The 18,693-nt window shown below is 36.1% G+C and overlaps 1 protein-coding gene across 3 annotated transcripts in view; it reads right to left on the bottom strand.

Moving 5' to 3' along the window:
- Nucleotides 1-18,693, bottom strand: part of LOC129067505 (24-hydroxycholesterol 7-alpha-hydroxylase) — a 72,695-nt gene that overhangs the window by 21,196 nt on the left and 32,806 nt on the right. For all 3 annotated transcript variants that reach the window (XM_054569453.1, XM_054569455.1, XM_054569456.1), the window contains exon 8: nucleotides 7,333-7,466. In XM_054569453.1, coding sequence (XP_054425428.1) covers nucleotides 7,333-7,466 — 134 coding nt within the window. The remainder of the gene's footprint in view (nucleotides 1-7,332; nucleotides 7,467-18,693) is intronic.

Below are 18,693 nucleotides of genomic sequence, written 5' to 3' on the forward strand. Positions count from 1 at the left end.
ACAACTTGTTGCCATTACTGCATCCCTCAGGTAGACAGAATTGACCCTAGCCAGCCCACCACAGAGAGATGCTGTGAGGTCAGTGAGCTTCCTCTGCTTGCGTGGAGATGGGGCTTTCTTAAAGAGGAAAGAGAAGGACGGACTCTCTGCTATAACTTTTGAGAGAAAAGTGGGTACAAGAAATACAGGATATTGAAGTGAAAGGAGGAGTCCTATAAAGGCAAAAAGTATCTACAGGAAAAGGTCCAAAGCACACCGTTATTTTCCTAGCTCTTGGCCAGAAGGTTGGTTGCTGTTAGAGGCTTTAAAAAAAATTAGGTACTTTTAAAAGTTAAAGACTATTTTTTCTTTGTATTGTAGAGTCATTGTGAAAAATTTTCTCTCCAATGGCTGTTTAATCTTTCATTGAGTAGATTAAACTATAATTAATCTAATCATTTTCTACTGTTTTTTCCTATTATAAATGCTATCACTAGAGTCTTCTTTCTTGAAGCATTTTTCATATAAAATCTTTTAACACAGATGTTCAGAAGACACAGGACATGAATATTTTTAAGGCTATTAATATCCATTGTTTAACTGTTTCCTCAAATATTGTAGCAAAATGTTTCTACCTATAATATGAGCATGCCAATTTCATTGCCCTCTTATCTGCTAATCTGACATCTTTAATGGGCTATTTTAATTGCTACTTAAAATCTGGTGAGCAGTTATGTTATTTTCTTCTATAAACTCTTGTGCTCATGTCCCATCCACATTAACGTAACCTTAGTGCTTTACTTACTGATCTGTGAATTTTTTAAATATTAACATTACTTCTCCTTGTGCTACACACATAATGACACTTATTTTTAAATTTTGGTTTACATTTAATTTGGGCCATACTTTATAAAATAAGATGTTAATTTTTGATATCGTACATTCAAATCTGTCCATCTGCTTTGTGGTTTCACTGATTAATCCCTAAACTTAGGTAGCCCTCTTTTCTCTACAATAGTAGCTCTCAAAGGTGGTTTCGGGATTTCTAGGAGTTCCCAAGACCTTTTCATAGGGTCTGACAGGTCAAACATCACTCCTAAGTAAAATACTCATTCAAAGTATAGGAGAGACCAATGGGTTTTAATATAAATTAGTACAAAAATTCACTGACATATTTTCAGACTGCAATGAACTTTTAGAAAAGTATCACTGTTGAGTTTCAGTGTAGTATCAAAGAATAGCCACAAATATCTGAAAAGGCTACTTACTAAAATACTCTCCCTTTTTGGCTACCTGTCAATATGAGGCTGGATTTTCTTCATTTTCATCAATGAAAACATTATATTTCAATAGGTTGATTGCAGGCACACATATATAGGAATTTAGGTATCTTCTATTAGCAAGGCTAATGCAAAAACCTAAAAATGGTACTATTTTTCTACCACTTTTTGTTTTAAAAAATGTTTCTTAAAATCATGCTCTTAACATGTAACAGGTTTCTTGTTCTTTTTAAATGAATTACTAAATAAACACTTTAACTATTTCTCAGCTTTGGTTTTTAATACAGTAAATATGAATAGATAGGACTCACACAGGTGAAAGCCCTTTGGGATATTCAATAATCTTAAAAAGTAGAAAGGAATCCTGACATCAAAAGTTTGAGAATTACTACATTTTTAAAAAGTACCCACTTTCAGCTAATCTTCCCAAGCCATATATTAATATCTTCCCTCTAATTAATTAATTTATGATTCATTTATTGTATATTAAATTTTTATATAGAATTTTTTTAAGGGATTTTGTTTCTTATCTATCCAACCTGTTCTATCTGAGCAACTGGTCTGACGCCAGTATCACTTTAATTTTATAGTTTTATAACATGTTTTAATACTTTGAGAAGATAACTACTATTACTTAATTATTCCTATTTTCCAACACTTCCTTGTTTGTTCTTTTCTGGGTATTTTTGCAGATTAACTTTGTACTAAAAATATCAAATGTTGAAGGCAGAGTGCAGGTAGAAGTTTAAGAGTTTCTAAGAGATGGCATAAAAAAGAGAAAGAAAAATGAAGTAAATAAAAGAAAACAGGTAGATTTATTCATTTGAACTTATTCCAAAAAATATAGAAAAGGATACAGAAGCAAAAATAAACAATGACCCCCTTTTCAGATTACACCAGGGAAGAGCAGTGGGAGAACACTTCTAGCACTCGCAGCGAGAAGCCTTAACAGTTGGCAACAGAAAACATGAGTGGGTCCCTGCCACTTCTTAACATAGGTGATCCCATGGGAAATGTTTTCTATAATCCAAATCTCTAGGAACACGTTAGTGTATTCAGCAAAGACATCCCACCAAAATGTATTTGGAAAGTTCATAAAGCTTAAAATTACCAAGTTATATGAATTTATAATACGAAAACAGTAGCATACACAAGGATGTTCATCTTTGTGCTGTTTATAACAGTGAAAAAAATGGAAGCCATATCCATCAGGAATAGGAAACTGATTAAATAATTTATACTCTGTCCATATGTCAGATTATTTATGCTGCAGTTCAAATGGTGTGGATGTTCTTCATTGATATAGAAAATTATTTCTTAAAAACAAAAACAAAGTAGGAACAGAATCATAGGAAAGGGGGTCATTTGGAGGGTTATCAGCTGGGAAGGGGGAAAGAGTGCAAAATAGCCATGGGGATGTTAAGAGCAGTATAGGAAAGGGAGAAGCCAAAGAACTTACACGTGTGACCCATGGACATGAACTAAGGGGGGGTGGGGATTGCTCGAAGGAAGGGAGATGCAGGGACCAGGAGGATAAAAGGGAAAGAAAATGGGACAACCGTAACAGCATTATCAATAATGTATACTCAAAATTAAAAAAATAAAATTTCACCATCAAAAAAAGAAAAGTATTTGCAATCTATTATTAAGTAAAATAAAAGCAGATTATTAAAAAATTAGCATAGTATGATCAAAATTGAGTCTTTAAAATGCACACACTATAGGAAAAAAAATCTGAAATTATACTAATACCAAAGTGTTCACAGTAGTTAGCTCTAACATGAAATTTTAAGCAATTTTTAATTTCTTCTTTCAGCTTTTTTATGGTCTCTTTTTTTCACATTACCACCTACTACTTATGTAATAAGAAGAAAACTCTGTGTAAGCTATTATTTTTAAAGTTAAAGTCTCATCTCCACAGGGAGAAATTCACAGTGATTGAGTCTGGCCTCCGATGAGGAAAAGCTGCATTTATAAATGGAACATTGAGTACAGGAAACACCGCGCCTTTTACAAATAGGAAAAAGATATTGTGAAAACTAATAACAGAGAAGTGTTGGAACAATCTTGGCAGATGGCAGCCTGAGCACAGGCCACTAAGTGTGGCCATCACCAGCTGCTGGGCCTGGTAGGAAATGACGAGAATGAGCCTCACGTCCTCCAGGGAGGAAGTGTGAGTGAGTATTAGGAAGTAGAGATATGAGACTATTAATTTTTTAAAATAATTTCTTGGCTCAGTTTGGATATCCATTATTTCTAATTTAAAAATTTTTATTGGGATCCCATAGATGTTGGACTTTGTAAGAAAATTGTATGTTGTGAATCATAAATGTGTTTATACTCTTGGACTAGTAATCCACCAGTAAAACATAATTCAAGGAATCATTAAGAAAAGAAAATGTACTCTGCACAAAGATGCAAGTAATTACCACATTAAAATAACCACAAAGGAAAACAAACTAAATTCTCAAGAGCCAGAAAATAATTAAATACTTAAGCTATTAACTCAATGGACTCTTATGTGGCAATTGAAATAAATATGAAAACTCTCTAGCTGCATGAAAAGTGAAAAATAATGTTAAAAACTTTTTAAAATGACATTTACACTCTGATGAGACATATATTTCTGTTTTGATGTCATACATAAAGAATGTTGGGTAGTTTTTATAGTACAGTTTGGGGTGGAGGGGGTTGTGTATGCATGAGTGTGTATGTGCATGTGTTTGACCATGGGTGTTTCTTTTGGTAAAGCTTTTGAAATAAGTAAGATTAATTTTGAAAAATGATGTAATGTTAACAGCCCCAACAATCCTGACAAGGAACTGAGGCTAAAAGCTCAGTCAAGAGCTATCTGCTTAAAGATAGTAAGGGGTTTCAACGGGGAAGGGGTGGCGGAATATAGAATGATTGTATCTGTACCAACCATCAGACGAGTGAGTTCCGGTCAAGAGACAAGAGATTTTATGTTGAGAAATAAATACATTTGTGCCAGCACCTTATGGTAAAATAAAAATATAAGAAAGGAGGAAATCAAGTGAGTCATCTTCAAGGATCCTAAAATGAAAAAAGCAGGAAATGAACATCTATCCAGTGGAAAACGCCTACGGCCAGAAGGGAACAAAGGGGCACAAAGACAGGCGTCAGCTGCTTGCACAGTAAAAGCTAAAGGAAAAGAAAGAGGATAAGAGCCATAAGGACAAAGTAGTGTTTATGTGAAGGAGGAAGTCTTGGAGTATAAGTAATCAAATAATGATAAATGAACGGCATAAGAATATCGAAGTAAGGATAGCAGGAGCCAGAAGGAACACCATTTCAGAAGAAGCGCATCATATTGGTTGGAAAGTGGTGTGTGCCTAAAAGTATTTAGTTTGTGTCTGAGAAGAAAATATATTTATATAAATTAAAAATTTCATATTATAAAGTTTTCCTGTGATGATCTCAGGTATTTAGCTAATGAAATAGCACAGCTAGGTCTCAGAAGAGGGGTGCAGAGCTGTCTTACCTATATGTGGCAGGCAGAGCAACCAGTTAAAGAAGCACAAGATGGAATGTGTTAAAGAAGCACAAGATGGGCCACACTGAAACTTGTGAGAGAGGAGAAATCCAAAGGCAACAGGAAAACACAATTTATAAGAATTTAGATTTGAGAATCCTTATGGTTTTTTCCTTCTTGATTTGGTAATGGGCATGGTTAGTAGAGATAAAATAGGAACTTCAAAGGAGAGCAATTACAGATAAAACTTTAAAAAACCTGGAAAATGAGTCCAGAAAGAAGAAAAGAAAGAAAAAGAAAAGAATTAAGGAGGAAAAGAAGGGAATTATATTGCTGACCTTTTCTTTACTGTCTTTCATAAGGCAATATATGTGGTAGGAAGTAAGAAAGGGAAGAAGGAAGAAGAGAAATGAGAGAAGGAAGGAGGGTGGAGGAAAGAAAGGACCTGAGTATTACGAGAAGGGGGCAGGACAAGCATAAAACACCTTTTAAGAGCCTGTCATGGTATAGAAACCAGGCAGAAAGGTTACACAGTGAAAAGTAAAGAACACTACAGATGACTATCTCGCATGAACTTAGATACAAAAATCCTCAAGAAAATATTAGCAAAATGAATCTAACAATGTATTAAAAAATTATATACCATAATCAAATGAGATTTATTCCAGGTATGAAAGGACAGTTCAATACTTAAAAATCAGTAAATTTAATCCACCACATCAACAGGTTAAAGAAGAAAAAGCATGTGATTACATCACTAGACAAAAATCTAATACCCATTCAGCATAAAAAACCTTAGCAAATTAGAAATAGAGCAAAATCTAATACCCATTCAGGATAAAAACCTTAGCAAATTAGAAATACCCATTCAAGATAAAAAACCTTAGCAAATTAGAAATAGAAAATCCTCAACTTGATAAGGAGCATCTATCAAAAAACCTACAGCCAACATTATATTATACAGTGAAAGACTAAATATTTTCCTATTAAGATCAGGAACAAGGCAAGAATATCTGCTGCTGCCACTATTATTTGCCACAGTGCTAGAAGTTAGAGCCACTGCAATAAGGCAAGAAGAAGGAATAAAAGGCATACAGATAGGAAAGGGAGAAATTAAAATATTACCTACATACAAATTCCCAACGAATCTACAAAAACACCCCTAGGATCAATAAGTGAGTTTAGTACATTTGCAGAAACAAGGCCAACACACAAAAGTCAACTGTATTTCTACAAACAATTAATATACAACTGAAAATAAAAACTTTAAAAATATACTTTTTACAAAAGCTCCAAAATAACTGAAATATTTAGGTATAATCTAACTATGCATGTATAGGATCTACATATAGGATCTGCATGCTTAAACTAAAAATCAGGATAATTGCTGGCAGCTAATAACAATTTTGTAATTCAAGTAATTATCCACTAGCCAGAATATAAATGAGGCTACAATATAAACAATACAGGAGTGGGCAAAAATAGGTTTACAGTTGTTCATAAGAAAAATAATATAATAATTAATAAATAATACAAGAAAAACTGTTCACATATAACTGTGCACCTACTTTTGCCTTACCCCATATAATATAAATGTAAATATATTATAAATATATAATATAAATAAGTAAAAGTTCAATAAAACTTATAGTAACATTCAGAGTAATAAACACATTGCTCTACTTAAACAACTTGTACCAAGTTGAGTATTTCCTCTCAAAGCATATTCTTTTATACTCATAGTTCAAAATAATTAAGAATTTGATTAAAAAGCAAAAATCATTAAAATCCCACTAAAACTAAATGCTATAATTTATGTAAGATCACTTAAACAAACAACAGCTCCTCTGAATTTAGCAAGTTACAATCTTCATAAAATTTGGGCTTTTTGTCTCATGTTCCGCTAAAAAATTTTCTTGGTTTGAATCCAGGCACTCTCAAGCTGTGTATAAAAAAAGCCAGCAAGAGCGAAGATCCAACTTAACGTGATCTTGCAAGCTCTAAGTCAAATCATTCTGAAAAAATATTTTGTTCTGCCTGATTGATTCAGCAAATGTTGAACTGAGATTTTGCTGTGTAAACATACCTTTCATGGTATGCTTGAGAATTTTCTCCTACTTTGCCCATAGAAAGGACCTCTCTCCCTCATTCACTTGCTGATTGCTAGTGTCAGTTGCTGTTATCCACGATATTCCTGCTTTCGGTTCCCACATCTGTAATCTGCGGCCTGAAACTGTCTTCTAGTTGGAACTTCCCTCACACATGAATTCCTCAGCCTACGGCTACTCAGGGATACTTGGCTGGTTCATCAGAGAAGATATTATCTAATCTACCTGCCTGATAGAAATAGGATGATACTAATTCTGATACAGGTTATTAAAAGATTATATTGTAGCTAAAATATTTGTCAATGGATAAATACCTTCATTAACAAAATGTTGCTGTAAAACCATTATTAGTAACCTATTTCAGGGTCACTGAGTGCTTACTGGAACTTAAGGAACTATCTAATCGATATGGGCAAAATATGTACTTTTTTTCCTAGAAGGATTATTATTTTAAGACCACACCAAAGCTCACCAGAATTTTAACTGGTTTCAGCACTTTTCTAGTAATGGCACCTGGGGCTCTTAAACGAATGGTTTCCAAAATACACCATTTAATTAGAGGGAGTTTCTTCAAGTCATCCTCAGACACTTTAATCTTATCTTTACCTGTAAAAAAAAAAAAAAAAAAAAAAATTAAAGAAAATGGATTTAAAGAGACCAGAAAATGATTTTAGGTAAGCTTGTAAAAATAGGTTAGATACTACCTCTGATAGTTAGTGCTCATATTACTATTACTCTTTGCATACCTAGTAATCTATTGACTCTTTTTGGCATTTTCCTCTTACCAAGATAAAGTGTATGGCATAAAAACTACTCTTTGCATACCTAGTAATCTATATATGGCATAAAATGTATGGCATAAAAACTAAGCTAATGTTGATTATTGCAACATGATGGATTGGTATCCAACCTTGGTTCTCACAGTCATACGTCTGTCAAACGACTACGACAGTCCCTGTCAGAAATGTGTTCCAAATTTTCACTCATTTCATTCTTTCTTAGCCAAATTCTCATTCTACCTAAGGGAGCAGCAATAAAAGACTGGCATCAAAAGTATAAAGTAAAAGATCTGAGAAGCTACGTGGCTTACTTCTTCTATTTCTTCCCTGCTGACTTATTTTTGGTTTTGCTTTTGTTTTTTCAGTCATACATGTCAGAAGTTTCCTCACGACAATATTAGGAAAGGGTTGATGAGGCACATGTATTTCATCTGGAATGATGATTTTTCTAAACATAGGTGCTCCCTGTCTTCCTAATGTAACATGCATAGTATAGCTCATACTTAGACACAAGGCAGCTGAAAAAGGATTGGGGTCAATCTGTTTATGACCCAAAGTACGGTAAAGGCCTTGAGTCAGATTAGATAGTTTGGTTAATGGTCATGTTTCAGGTAAAATATTTCTATTTTGAAAATTACTTTAAAACAACTCAGCTTTCCATTTGGTATTATCAGGATTTGCTTAATGAAAGTCAACAACATTGTCAGTTTAATTAAGCCTACTCCCATAGTTGCTTTCCGACTGTACTGGGAACGAGTGGGTCAGAGTGGAATGTAGGGTCTCCGGCCATGTCTCTCCTAGATTCTGGGTGAGGCTTGTTCTAAAAACAAGCCCATTCCGCAGGAGGGCTGGGTGGGTGCCGCCTGGGAAACCCTCTCTGCTAGCACATGTGGAATTCCTGGGAAGTTAGGAGCAAATGTCTTTGGTTAGTGGATGGGAACCAGGGTTTTTAAACTCTGGTCCTACTAATCCCCAATAATGGAGTCTATACACTTCATTAAACTTGATAGATTCCTGAGCACAAATAAGAATCAGGATCTGAGCTAGGCTCTACCAGGATTACAACTGTTAAGGTACTCTTGCAACACAATGAGTCCAGCAGGAGATAAGAGACAAGCTCATAGTTAACTGGTATACCACACAGGCAAGGAAACTGTTCTGTAAGACAAAATATTCTAATAAAAGCAGGGAAGGTTCACATCCAACTGCAGGTAAAGCAAATATTCTATGAATAGCTGTCTCTAAAACTACAAATATAATTAGTTCCTTGTATAAGTAGACCTCAGTAAATATATATTGAATTAACAAATGGTCCAACTTCAACATGGGGAGATGAATAAGTGGATATTCTAGGCAAAAAAAAAGAGGAAGAGCAAGGCCCTGAAAAAGTCTGGATTCTAGTAATAGTGAAGTTTCTGACCTCCTTTAAGGAGAAAAAAAGAGAGAGAGAGAGAGAGAGATTGTTATTAAGAGTACTTACTAGAGTAATTGATTTATACAGTGCAAAACTGTTTTGTATTATACAACACAGAAACAAAAACTTCTTTTGAGTTGAATACAATATTTAAAATCTATTCTGACCTATAAATGTATGAGAGATGTAGACTACCCTTGGAAAGCAAATGTTTTGATAAAATATTTTTAGTTTCTCAAAACCCAATATAATGTGGGAAAAATAAGGTAGTATTCTTGGACTAGACAAAGAAAAAGAAAAGGAAATATGCTAAGTTTTCAAACATCTTTAGGTTAAAGACCTTTCTTATTATAACTCTTAGGAAAGGCTCTGTCCTCATACTGTGCATATTTCAATGCACATCTGTGGTTTGTTCTCCCAGCGTTTTGACTCTAAAATTAGAAAGCTCCATTTGGAAGAATGCCAAGGTAATCATCAAATGGGCTACAGCCTGAAGTCAACCAGGACCAGTGCAGAAGACATACAGGGAAAAACACAATGGGTGATTTGGGGTAGAATTCAGAGACCATTGTTTAACTCAGCATAAATGCAATAAAAGTCAAACCAAATCTTAGGATATTAGAAACCAAATAAAAGATGATTTTTGCATTCAGAAATAGCAAAACCTATTTCTAAAATATTATATACAGTTCTGGGATTCCACAAGCATGATAACATTCATGTTATAACACAGTAACTATAAATTCTATTTATTAAGTACATATAATAGACTGAAATTCTATTATTGCACCCATTTATTCATTCAAAGGAAATTTGCTTCATATCTCTTATGTGCTAGACCATGCATAGGTGCTGTAAGAGACAGGAAGAGAATAATACTAATTTATCGACCATCTGATGTCACAAGGTCTTTGGACCACTTCATTTATTTCCCATTACTACCTTCCAGCTGTCTGGTTAACATGCTGGAGGAGACAAGCTTGAAAGTGTCAGAGAAGTCTTCACACCCATGTCCGTGCACAGTGAAAACCTTTACCCTTGCTTACTGTGTCCCATCACTTCCCCTAAGAGGAGAAAGGAATGAGAAAGATCCAGTCATCGCCTTAAAGGAGCTTGGACAAGGGACACAAAACTGTATCTAGATATAAATAACCATAATGTAGGTTTCACAAGAGAGGATTCCAGTGTCAGTGGTGTTCATCCATCCCCTCTTGCCTAGGGCTGGAATTTCAGCTAAGCTTGGAAGGATGAGTGAGATTCACCCAGGCAGAAAGAAAAGTCACTTGCATACCAAAATTAATCATAAAAATGATTTCTGGGACTTAAAAAGACATAGAAATCAAGTAAAATCTCTAAAGTAAGTCCTTTGAGAGACAGCGCCTCTGGTGCCTTAATATTTAAGTTCCCTCTACACACACATACACAATAAATACATAAAATATAAAATAGAAATTCTCTTTCTATAGTCCTGGGGTAACATCGCATAAAGATTTAACTAATAACTTGGGGAAAATAATCCATGTTTTGACAGAAAAGAAAAAGAATGGAAGGTATCTGTTGAGTCACACAGACCTTTTGCGATTTATTCTAAGGAGACTGAATCAGGTGAGGTAGCAAAGGGAGGAGTGAAAACAGAGGGGCACTGTGCTTCCCCACAAAAGGAAGACAGATGGATGGTATACACTACCAAGGGACACATGGAAAGATGAAGAAAAGCAAATGACAAGTTCCACTGAAATTTAAATACTGCATCCCTACACATCCCTCCACCTCTTTACTTTTAAAAGTATGGATTCTCAGTTTGTTGTTCTAGCTGTGAAGTTAAGCTTTCCTTCACAGAGGTTGCCTTTTCATATTCATAGAACGACTTGTTGAAAATATTTAGAGTTAAGGTGTGTGCAAAGGTCAGAGCACACATGAAGGAAAATGAACCTGGGATAAAAATGCATGACATAAAGGTTGAAAAATAAACTGATGTAATAACTTTAAGCAATGATTCCTACCAAAATTTGGTCAAGAAATTTGCTTCCAAAATTTTTTAATAATTAATTTTAAAAGTAAAAATCAAATAATAAATGTTAGTATTTACTTTAGACTGTTACTAAGTTAGTTATTGAAAAATACAACATTTCTATGACTTCTACTCAAAAATAGTGAAGCAATAACATCAATTGCTGAAAGAGATTGAGGGCAAGAAACCAGTTTCCTAGCATATTTTCTCAATCACAGACCTCAAGATAAACTTCTGAAAAAAACAGTTTTTAGAGAACAGAAACAAAGCTAAAGAGAAACAGTAAATATAGAATTTACAGTATTCCACAGGGGAATAAAAGCAGTATCTCACATTCTTCCCTTAATTTCAGGAATTTAAAAAACTTCAATATCTTAAGTAACATTTAAAAATTCTATTTTAAAAAATTATACTTCTATTTTATCCCAAGACTATATTCTTATATTTACAACGTTGCTCTTTCCTTTTCAGAAGAAACCTATATCCACTGGAAAAGGTAAGCACATCTCCAATAGAAAGAACAACAGTGGATAAAAAGTCTGAAGAAGATAATATCATTTACAACTGGCTTTATATCTCAAATGACCCTGTAACAGTCATTTATCAATAGTGAGGATATGCTGGTTACAGATTTCTGGAAATTTTCAGTGAGATAAAAATTTGTTTGTGGACTTGTCTCCCAAATGCAGAGAGCAAAAAACCCCTTTCTACAGTTATTCTTTTAAATTTGAAAAACAATACTGTGAAACTGATCTTTGATTATTGAAAGGAAAAAATAATTTTAAACTTTGTATAAGACCCCCGCCCCCATGACCTTTCAATTCTCCAGACTTGTATTTCCCTCTATTCCTGCTAACAGGTAGTGAGCGAAAAGCCTAGGACAGGGTAGACCAGAACTGAGGAAAAGGAGTAGCAGAAATAGGGAGACAAAGAGAGAAATGATTTTTCAAAAGAGTAAATGAGATCGCAGAAGTAAGTTGGTTAAGCAAGACGCAAATTTGAGGGACTTAATTATTCCACACAATATGACCCAGGTTTTTCCTAATGTTGCAAATTATGTCTTTGGGCTGGAATTTCCCCTTTGATGTCAGTAGCAGAAAGATTGAAAAGATTCTAAGAAGCGTCACAGGAAAGGGAGAGGCCCTTTAGAGAACAGACTGATGGTTACCGTGGGGTGGGGGGTGGGGATGGTGGCAAGGGAATGGATGGAAAAGATGAAGGAATTAAGAAGTACAAATTGGTAGTTACAAAATAGTCACGGGGATATAAAGTATAGCATAGGGAATACAGTCAATAATACTGCAGTAACTATGCATGGGGCCAGGTGGGCACTGGAAATATTTGGGGGATCACTTTGTAAAGTATATGATTGTCCAGCCACTATCTTGTATGCCTGAAACTAATACAGAATAGTGAACGTAAACTGTAATTGAAAAATAAAATTTTTTTTAAATTAGTTTATTTACTTTTTAAATACATTTGTCTCTGCCTTCCCCCCACCTCTTTCCCTTGCCCCCTCCCTCCTTCCCTCCCTCAGCTCTTCCCCTTTGGTTTTGTCCATGAGTCCTTGCTATATGTTCCTTGACTTTCCCCTTCCCTTCCCTTTCCCTGCCCCCCCCCCCCTTCCCTCTTGTCTCTGTTGATTTCTTTTCCTTTCAGTGTTGCTGGTCATATTTTCCTTGCTTCTTTGCATTGTTGGTTAGGTTCCGCTTATAGGTGAGATCATATGGTATTTGTCTTTCGCCCCCTGGCTTATTTCGCTTAGCATGATGCTCTCCAGTTCCATCCATGCTGTCGCAAAGTTTAGTACTTCTTTTGAAAAATAAAATTTTTAAAAGATGTATTTGTTTTGAGATTTGTTTTAAACTTGAGCTGAACAATGATTCCCATCTCTAATAATTAAGGGAGTAACAAACTAATAAGCCATCAAAAAGAGAGAGAGAGGGGCTGTTTTGGTTTTAAGGAGGTGGGGAGTGATGGAGAGGTCACTAGGCAGTGAGGGATTAGGAATAAAACAGGGCTTCACTTGCGTAGGAGAATTGAGCATTTTAAAAATGCGGCCTACCATGACAGAGGCCCTCCAGCCTCTAGTCCTTCTCCCTCCCCTCTCCCTCTCCTCCCGCCTCTTTGCCTTCTTCCTCCTCCCTCTTGCAGAATGCCCAGACTCTTCCACCTATACTGGGGGTGACTCTGGATTTATGACGTCTGAGGAAATAGAATGGGAGTTTATTGGATACCTCAAATAACTAGAGAGTATATATAATTTTTTAACACACACACAAGAGGGAAGGTGGGAGGGATGAAAAAGATAATGAATTAAAGAAAGAGTAGAATGCAGAATGGATCCCTATCTCACAGATACCTCTGGAGTGCGAAGAAAGGACTGACAGAAGGAAGTGCAGTCCGGGCAAGCTCCTGAGGCGAGAACACGCGTGCAAAAGGAAAGCTATGTCCAGGCTTCCTGGAAACACAAGGCTTGCACTGCCATTTTAAGCAAATGGTAAGCTTATTGTACTGAGACCCTTCAGAAATTCAAGGTACAAGACAATATTCTGTGTTATCTCCCAAGTGTTTCTTTTATAGAGAAAAATATATCCTCTTTGGGTTTTTCCTTACAAAATATAACTTCGCTATTGTGCATGTGCATCACTGAACAGGATCTATGAGAAAATTCTGCGAGAAATATATTCAGTTAAATTTATTGCAAATTCAAGAGAGAAGAGGAGAGTAGATGAAAGATTATGATGTATAAGGTAGCCTATGAAGTTACGTCCTTTTTAACTCACGGCTGTTCTCTACGAATTGTTTACAGATATAGTCTCTCCAACGACCGCAGGTTCCCAAAATACAAATTTACTGCAAACGTTGACAGTTTAGAAACATTTGCCTCAAGAATGTTAAACAGAATGAAGAAGTTACTTTTCTCCTTTAATTATTTTTAGCTTTGAAAGAAAAGATTGTGAAATTGCTTTTTTTGGCCAATAGTGAACAAATCCAGGTTGTGCTGATCCACTGTTTTTTCTGTAACAATTGTGTTCTTTTAATAGCAGCATTATAATTAGTTTTAAAATATGGTAGGGCAAATCTGGTCTTACTAGTTTATACTTTTAATAATTTTGATGTCGAATCACATTTATCTTTCAAAAAAAATATTTAAGTCATTTGGTTACCCCCCAAAATTTGAATTCTCATTATAATTAATTAACTGTATATTAGTTTTAAAAGGGTTGGCATTTAAATTGGTAGGCTTTTTTTCTTTATTTGGGTTGTTCTGTTAAGATATGTTTTTAATAAATGTTATAATTCCTCCATAAAGGTTGTATCCCAATCCAATTTCTTTACGCAAGAGAAATACGAGTTAGGTGAATAAAAACGGCAGATATAATGGGAAGAAAGGCTTAGAAAGCAGCTTAAGGTCTTTGTAGTGGATAAAGACTAGGGAAAACAAAAAATTAGCCTAGAGGTTGCCCGTGGACTCTGAATACGGGCATGGGGGTTCGGGATCATAGCCGCAGCCCAGCCTGCCACGTCTCCTCCAGTTCTTCCTCTCTCACCACTAGCTTCTGCCAACCACCTCAGCCATTTCTGAGCTTCCAACTCTGGCTCTTCTGACTTTCCCAGCAGTGGATATGACTTAAATATCATATGTTTGGCATCTGAAGGATTTAGCATAAAATTTTATCACCAAAGACACAGACTCCTATTGTTGGGAAAGACAGTATCATGTGCAGTCCATCAACCCCAACTCAGTCACCTAAGAATGAATGGGCCTTGACCTGGAACACTTCCTTACCAAGAGATGAAGGGCCCACACTGCCTGGGCAGGGTTTATCACCTTGTGTGGGACTGTTCTTCCTTGTTTCAAGCACAGCGAGTACTCTTTTGTTTTTGTTTAAAGTGTATGTAGCATACAGTAGCTGTCCAACTCCACTGTTTCATCCGTCCTCCACAGGGAAGGGACAGGGCTGCATCCAGTGCTGCATGAGCGGGGTATGAGTAGGACAATTGCCTTGCATAGCCCACAGAAGAGACCTGCTGGCCTTGGGGAACCGGTACCCACAGCTGAAGCTGACCTTGCTCTGTCTCTTTTCTGTGTGAGTACAGCCCAGTGCTCCGCTGCATTGTGCTTTCCTTCGCAATTCCCATATCTGATGCCATGGGCAGGAGCATTTAGAGTTCCCCCTGGGACTGAGGACCAGTGCACTGTACTCTATCTGACACACTGTTCATAAATTATAAGCAATAATCTTTAAAAAGAAGACTCTGTTCAGCTGCTTCAGTTTGCCATTCCTAATTGTAGGCCCAATATGAAAAAGGCAGTGATAACAATGGATTGAGAAACATACCAAAGACTGCAATATTGCTGAAGAGCAATGGAAGAGAAGGAGTTAAGACTCGACAGACTGACCCTTCCCACCCCTTCTTCCATCCATCCATGCACCTATAAAAATATACCAAATTTTATTCTATCATTTCAAGAAAAGTTTAATGCTACTATACCAAGTCAATCATGTAAACTTTCCTTCTGAAAAAAAAAACAAAACACCTCATGTTATTTTAAGAAATAGTTTTATCATATATTAAAAAGAAGTTATCAGTTCTTTGTTATGGGAATATAAAATTAACCCTACTTTATAATCATAACACTTTTAAGGACATAGTCCATGATATAGTAAATGAAAGACTGAGATGTTGACTAAATAAGACAACAATGGGTAGATAATAAAATTTAAAATAAATTTTGATCTAGAAATACCCTTTATTTATAAACTCTGCATAATTATTCTGTTGGGATGGCCAAAAAGTTTGGTACATTTTTTTCCGTACAATGGCCCTAGTAGTGCTTAGTTGTCTTTATCTTCATTTAAAAAAATTTTGTTAGATTGTATTGTCATGTCAGCATGCATTTAAAAAAACTTATCAAAATTGGTGAATTTTTGTCCAGCCACATTAATACAGAAAATACATAACATTTTTGGCGTATTATGCTTTATTATTTCAATAAAGGTAAAAAGACAATTGAAATGCAAAAAAAGATTTGTACAGTATATGGAAAAGATCCTGAGACTGATTGAACGTGTCAAAAGTGATTTGCCAAGTTTCTTGGTACTCTTGACATTTTGGCCAAATAATTCTTTGCTGTGGGGCTGTCTTATGCATTGGAAAATGTTTAGCAGCACCCCTGGCCTCTACCCACTAGCAGTTAATAGCAGGAGATAGCTGACATACTCAAAATATCCAAACCAACAAAGTTATTGGTGAAAATGAAAAATGTGTCTTTTATTTTATGGAAAAAAACACAAAGACCTTTTTGTCCAACCCAATAAATTTGGATTGTGTTCTTTATTGATCCAACTTAAAGACCTTTCCCTCAGTATTTTCTAAAGAACAAAAAAGATTATCCAAATGCCTGAATAATTCTCCAACAGAACACTCAGAAAGAAAGAACTGAGTAAATGAAAAATGTAGGTGATAAATGAAGATTAGCTGTGCTGCACTGGGGTGAGACAGTGGAAAGATTTAATAAAACAAGAAGCACCGGAGTAGGACCTTCTCCAGGCCCATAAATTTGAAGAGGGATATCAAATAATCTACAGCTACCAGAGGCATCTCTTTCCACCGGCTGAAGCTATGTAATAATAAAGGAGAGTGAGTTATAGTGTCCCAAGATATATTTCAGGCATCGGGGGCAGGATATGGAGGAAATGTAGCCTCCTGGGAAATCTCTCGCGGGCCAGATATCACCATGCAAGTTTTACCTTGGTCTTTGTGGCTGGCTGGGTTAATGGATTGGAAAGTAATGAGTTGTCATTTCAAAGTGATACCACCTTGGTCTTTAAAGCCAAGTGGAAAAGAAGATAACAAAAGTACATATTTAGAGTGAGAAAGAACAGTTTCAGATGAAATCTCCTACATTTATAAATACTTTCTTAGGTAATTTACACATGTCCTTCAAGGCTAATGAATGAGAGAAGTAGTTTGTGAAAAGCTCTGAGATAATTTACCATTTTCTGGGTCCATTCCAGGATTTTATAACCTGGACTAGCAAAGGAAAACGAGACTATGTAAGAAATTTCCTGTATAATGTGCTACAACCTCCAAAATATCCATATTAGGTTCATATTGTCAGGCTACCAGAGAAAGAATTTTTTTAAATGAAAATAACTTTTCTCTGTTCATAGCTCCATTGGAGTGCCCTTGACTCTGCTGCTTGATCTCTTTCCTCAATATTTTGGTCAACATGCAGCACAAAGGGCCAACAATCTATCACAGACACAATTCTGGCGATCAGCCATTAAACCCTGGCAGGCTGCAGGAGTAATGAGAGGGAGCTTTTTCAGTTAGTGGGAGGGACTCCAGTCTCTGTGATGCCATAACAGAGGCCTCCAAAAATGTTATTATTAGTTGGCAAGGTGGTACTAGGACATATCCAAGTAGATACAAGTTGCATACAAGTTATAATATGGGTAAGATATAGCTACGGATCAAGTCTCAAGAATAAATACAAATGTTTAAATGCAATGAAGTAAAACTAATGGACTAATTAATAACACACATGACATGGAATTTGCCTAGAATATCAGTAAAAGATTTGAGCTTCATTTATCACTCTGCTAGTTTTTATATTTGTTTATAATTATGAGCAGAAACAGTCTCTTCTCAGTAGTGAATGGTAAGGGTAGCCATCTGAGTCAATGTCACCACATTATGGCATCTGGCCTTTTGATAGTGTTGGTATGTCCCCAGTCAGGACTGCTGCTAAATCAGAACACAGCGGTATCAGAAAATATTATTGGTTCATTCTGAGTAAATTTTCTCTTTTATCCAAAGTCACATAATTAGTAACAGGACCGAAACTCATGAATCAAATTTCTGTGTCTTATACAATGAAAATTTTGTAATGTACCTTTAATGATGTACAAATCATGACTTTATATATTAATGAGGCATATGCAGAAAAATTAATTAATTAATTATTTTCTTGACACATGTGCACAACACCAGCCCCTGTGCCTCTTGCTGAGTGGCCACAGGCCCAGCACTAGCAGCGGCCATCTGCAGGTCGCTTTATAGCTTATTTCAAGGGGCCCCAGAGAAAACACAGGTGAAGGCTGACCGCTTGGCCTGCACAACCCAGGAAACCCCAGAGCCTGAGCACCCAGTGGACAGTTACAGACCATGTCAGAGCACCACCCAACCACCTCCACAAACCACAGAAGGAGGTGGTTGCTTGCCAGGGGTCACAGCCAGTCCTACCAGCTGGTCTGGATAAATCCATCTCATTGACCTGTTGATAGCAGTCAAGACTCATCTACAAGAAGAGGAAGTACTCAGGCCACATGGAGGGTGCACGTCAAGTGCACAGCTTTAGAGACAGGGGAGGCTGTGCCACTGGACCCTACAGGACACCTACTACATTAGGCCATGCTACCAAGACATGGAGTCAAAGCAGCTCTATGTAATACACAGAAAGAAACACAGGCAGGCTGCTAAAATGAGGAGAAAAAGAAATATGGCCCCAATGAAAGAACAGAACAAAACTCCAGAAAAAGAACTAAATAAAATGTAGTTAAGCAGTCTGTCAGATACAGAGTTCAAAACACTGGTTATAAGGAGCTCAAGGATCTC

Source organism: Pteronotus mesoamericanus, unplaced genomic scaffold, assembly GCF_021234165.1.
Source record: "Pteronotus mesoamericanus isolate MK-2021 breed Mesoamerican mustached bat unplaced genomic scaffold, CSHL_Meso_final contig_20, whole genome shotgun sequence".
Taxonomy (NCBI): Eukaryota; Metazoa; Chordata; class Mammalia; order Chiroptera; family Mormoopidae; genus Pteronotus; species Pteronotus mesoamericanus.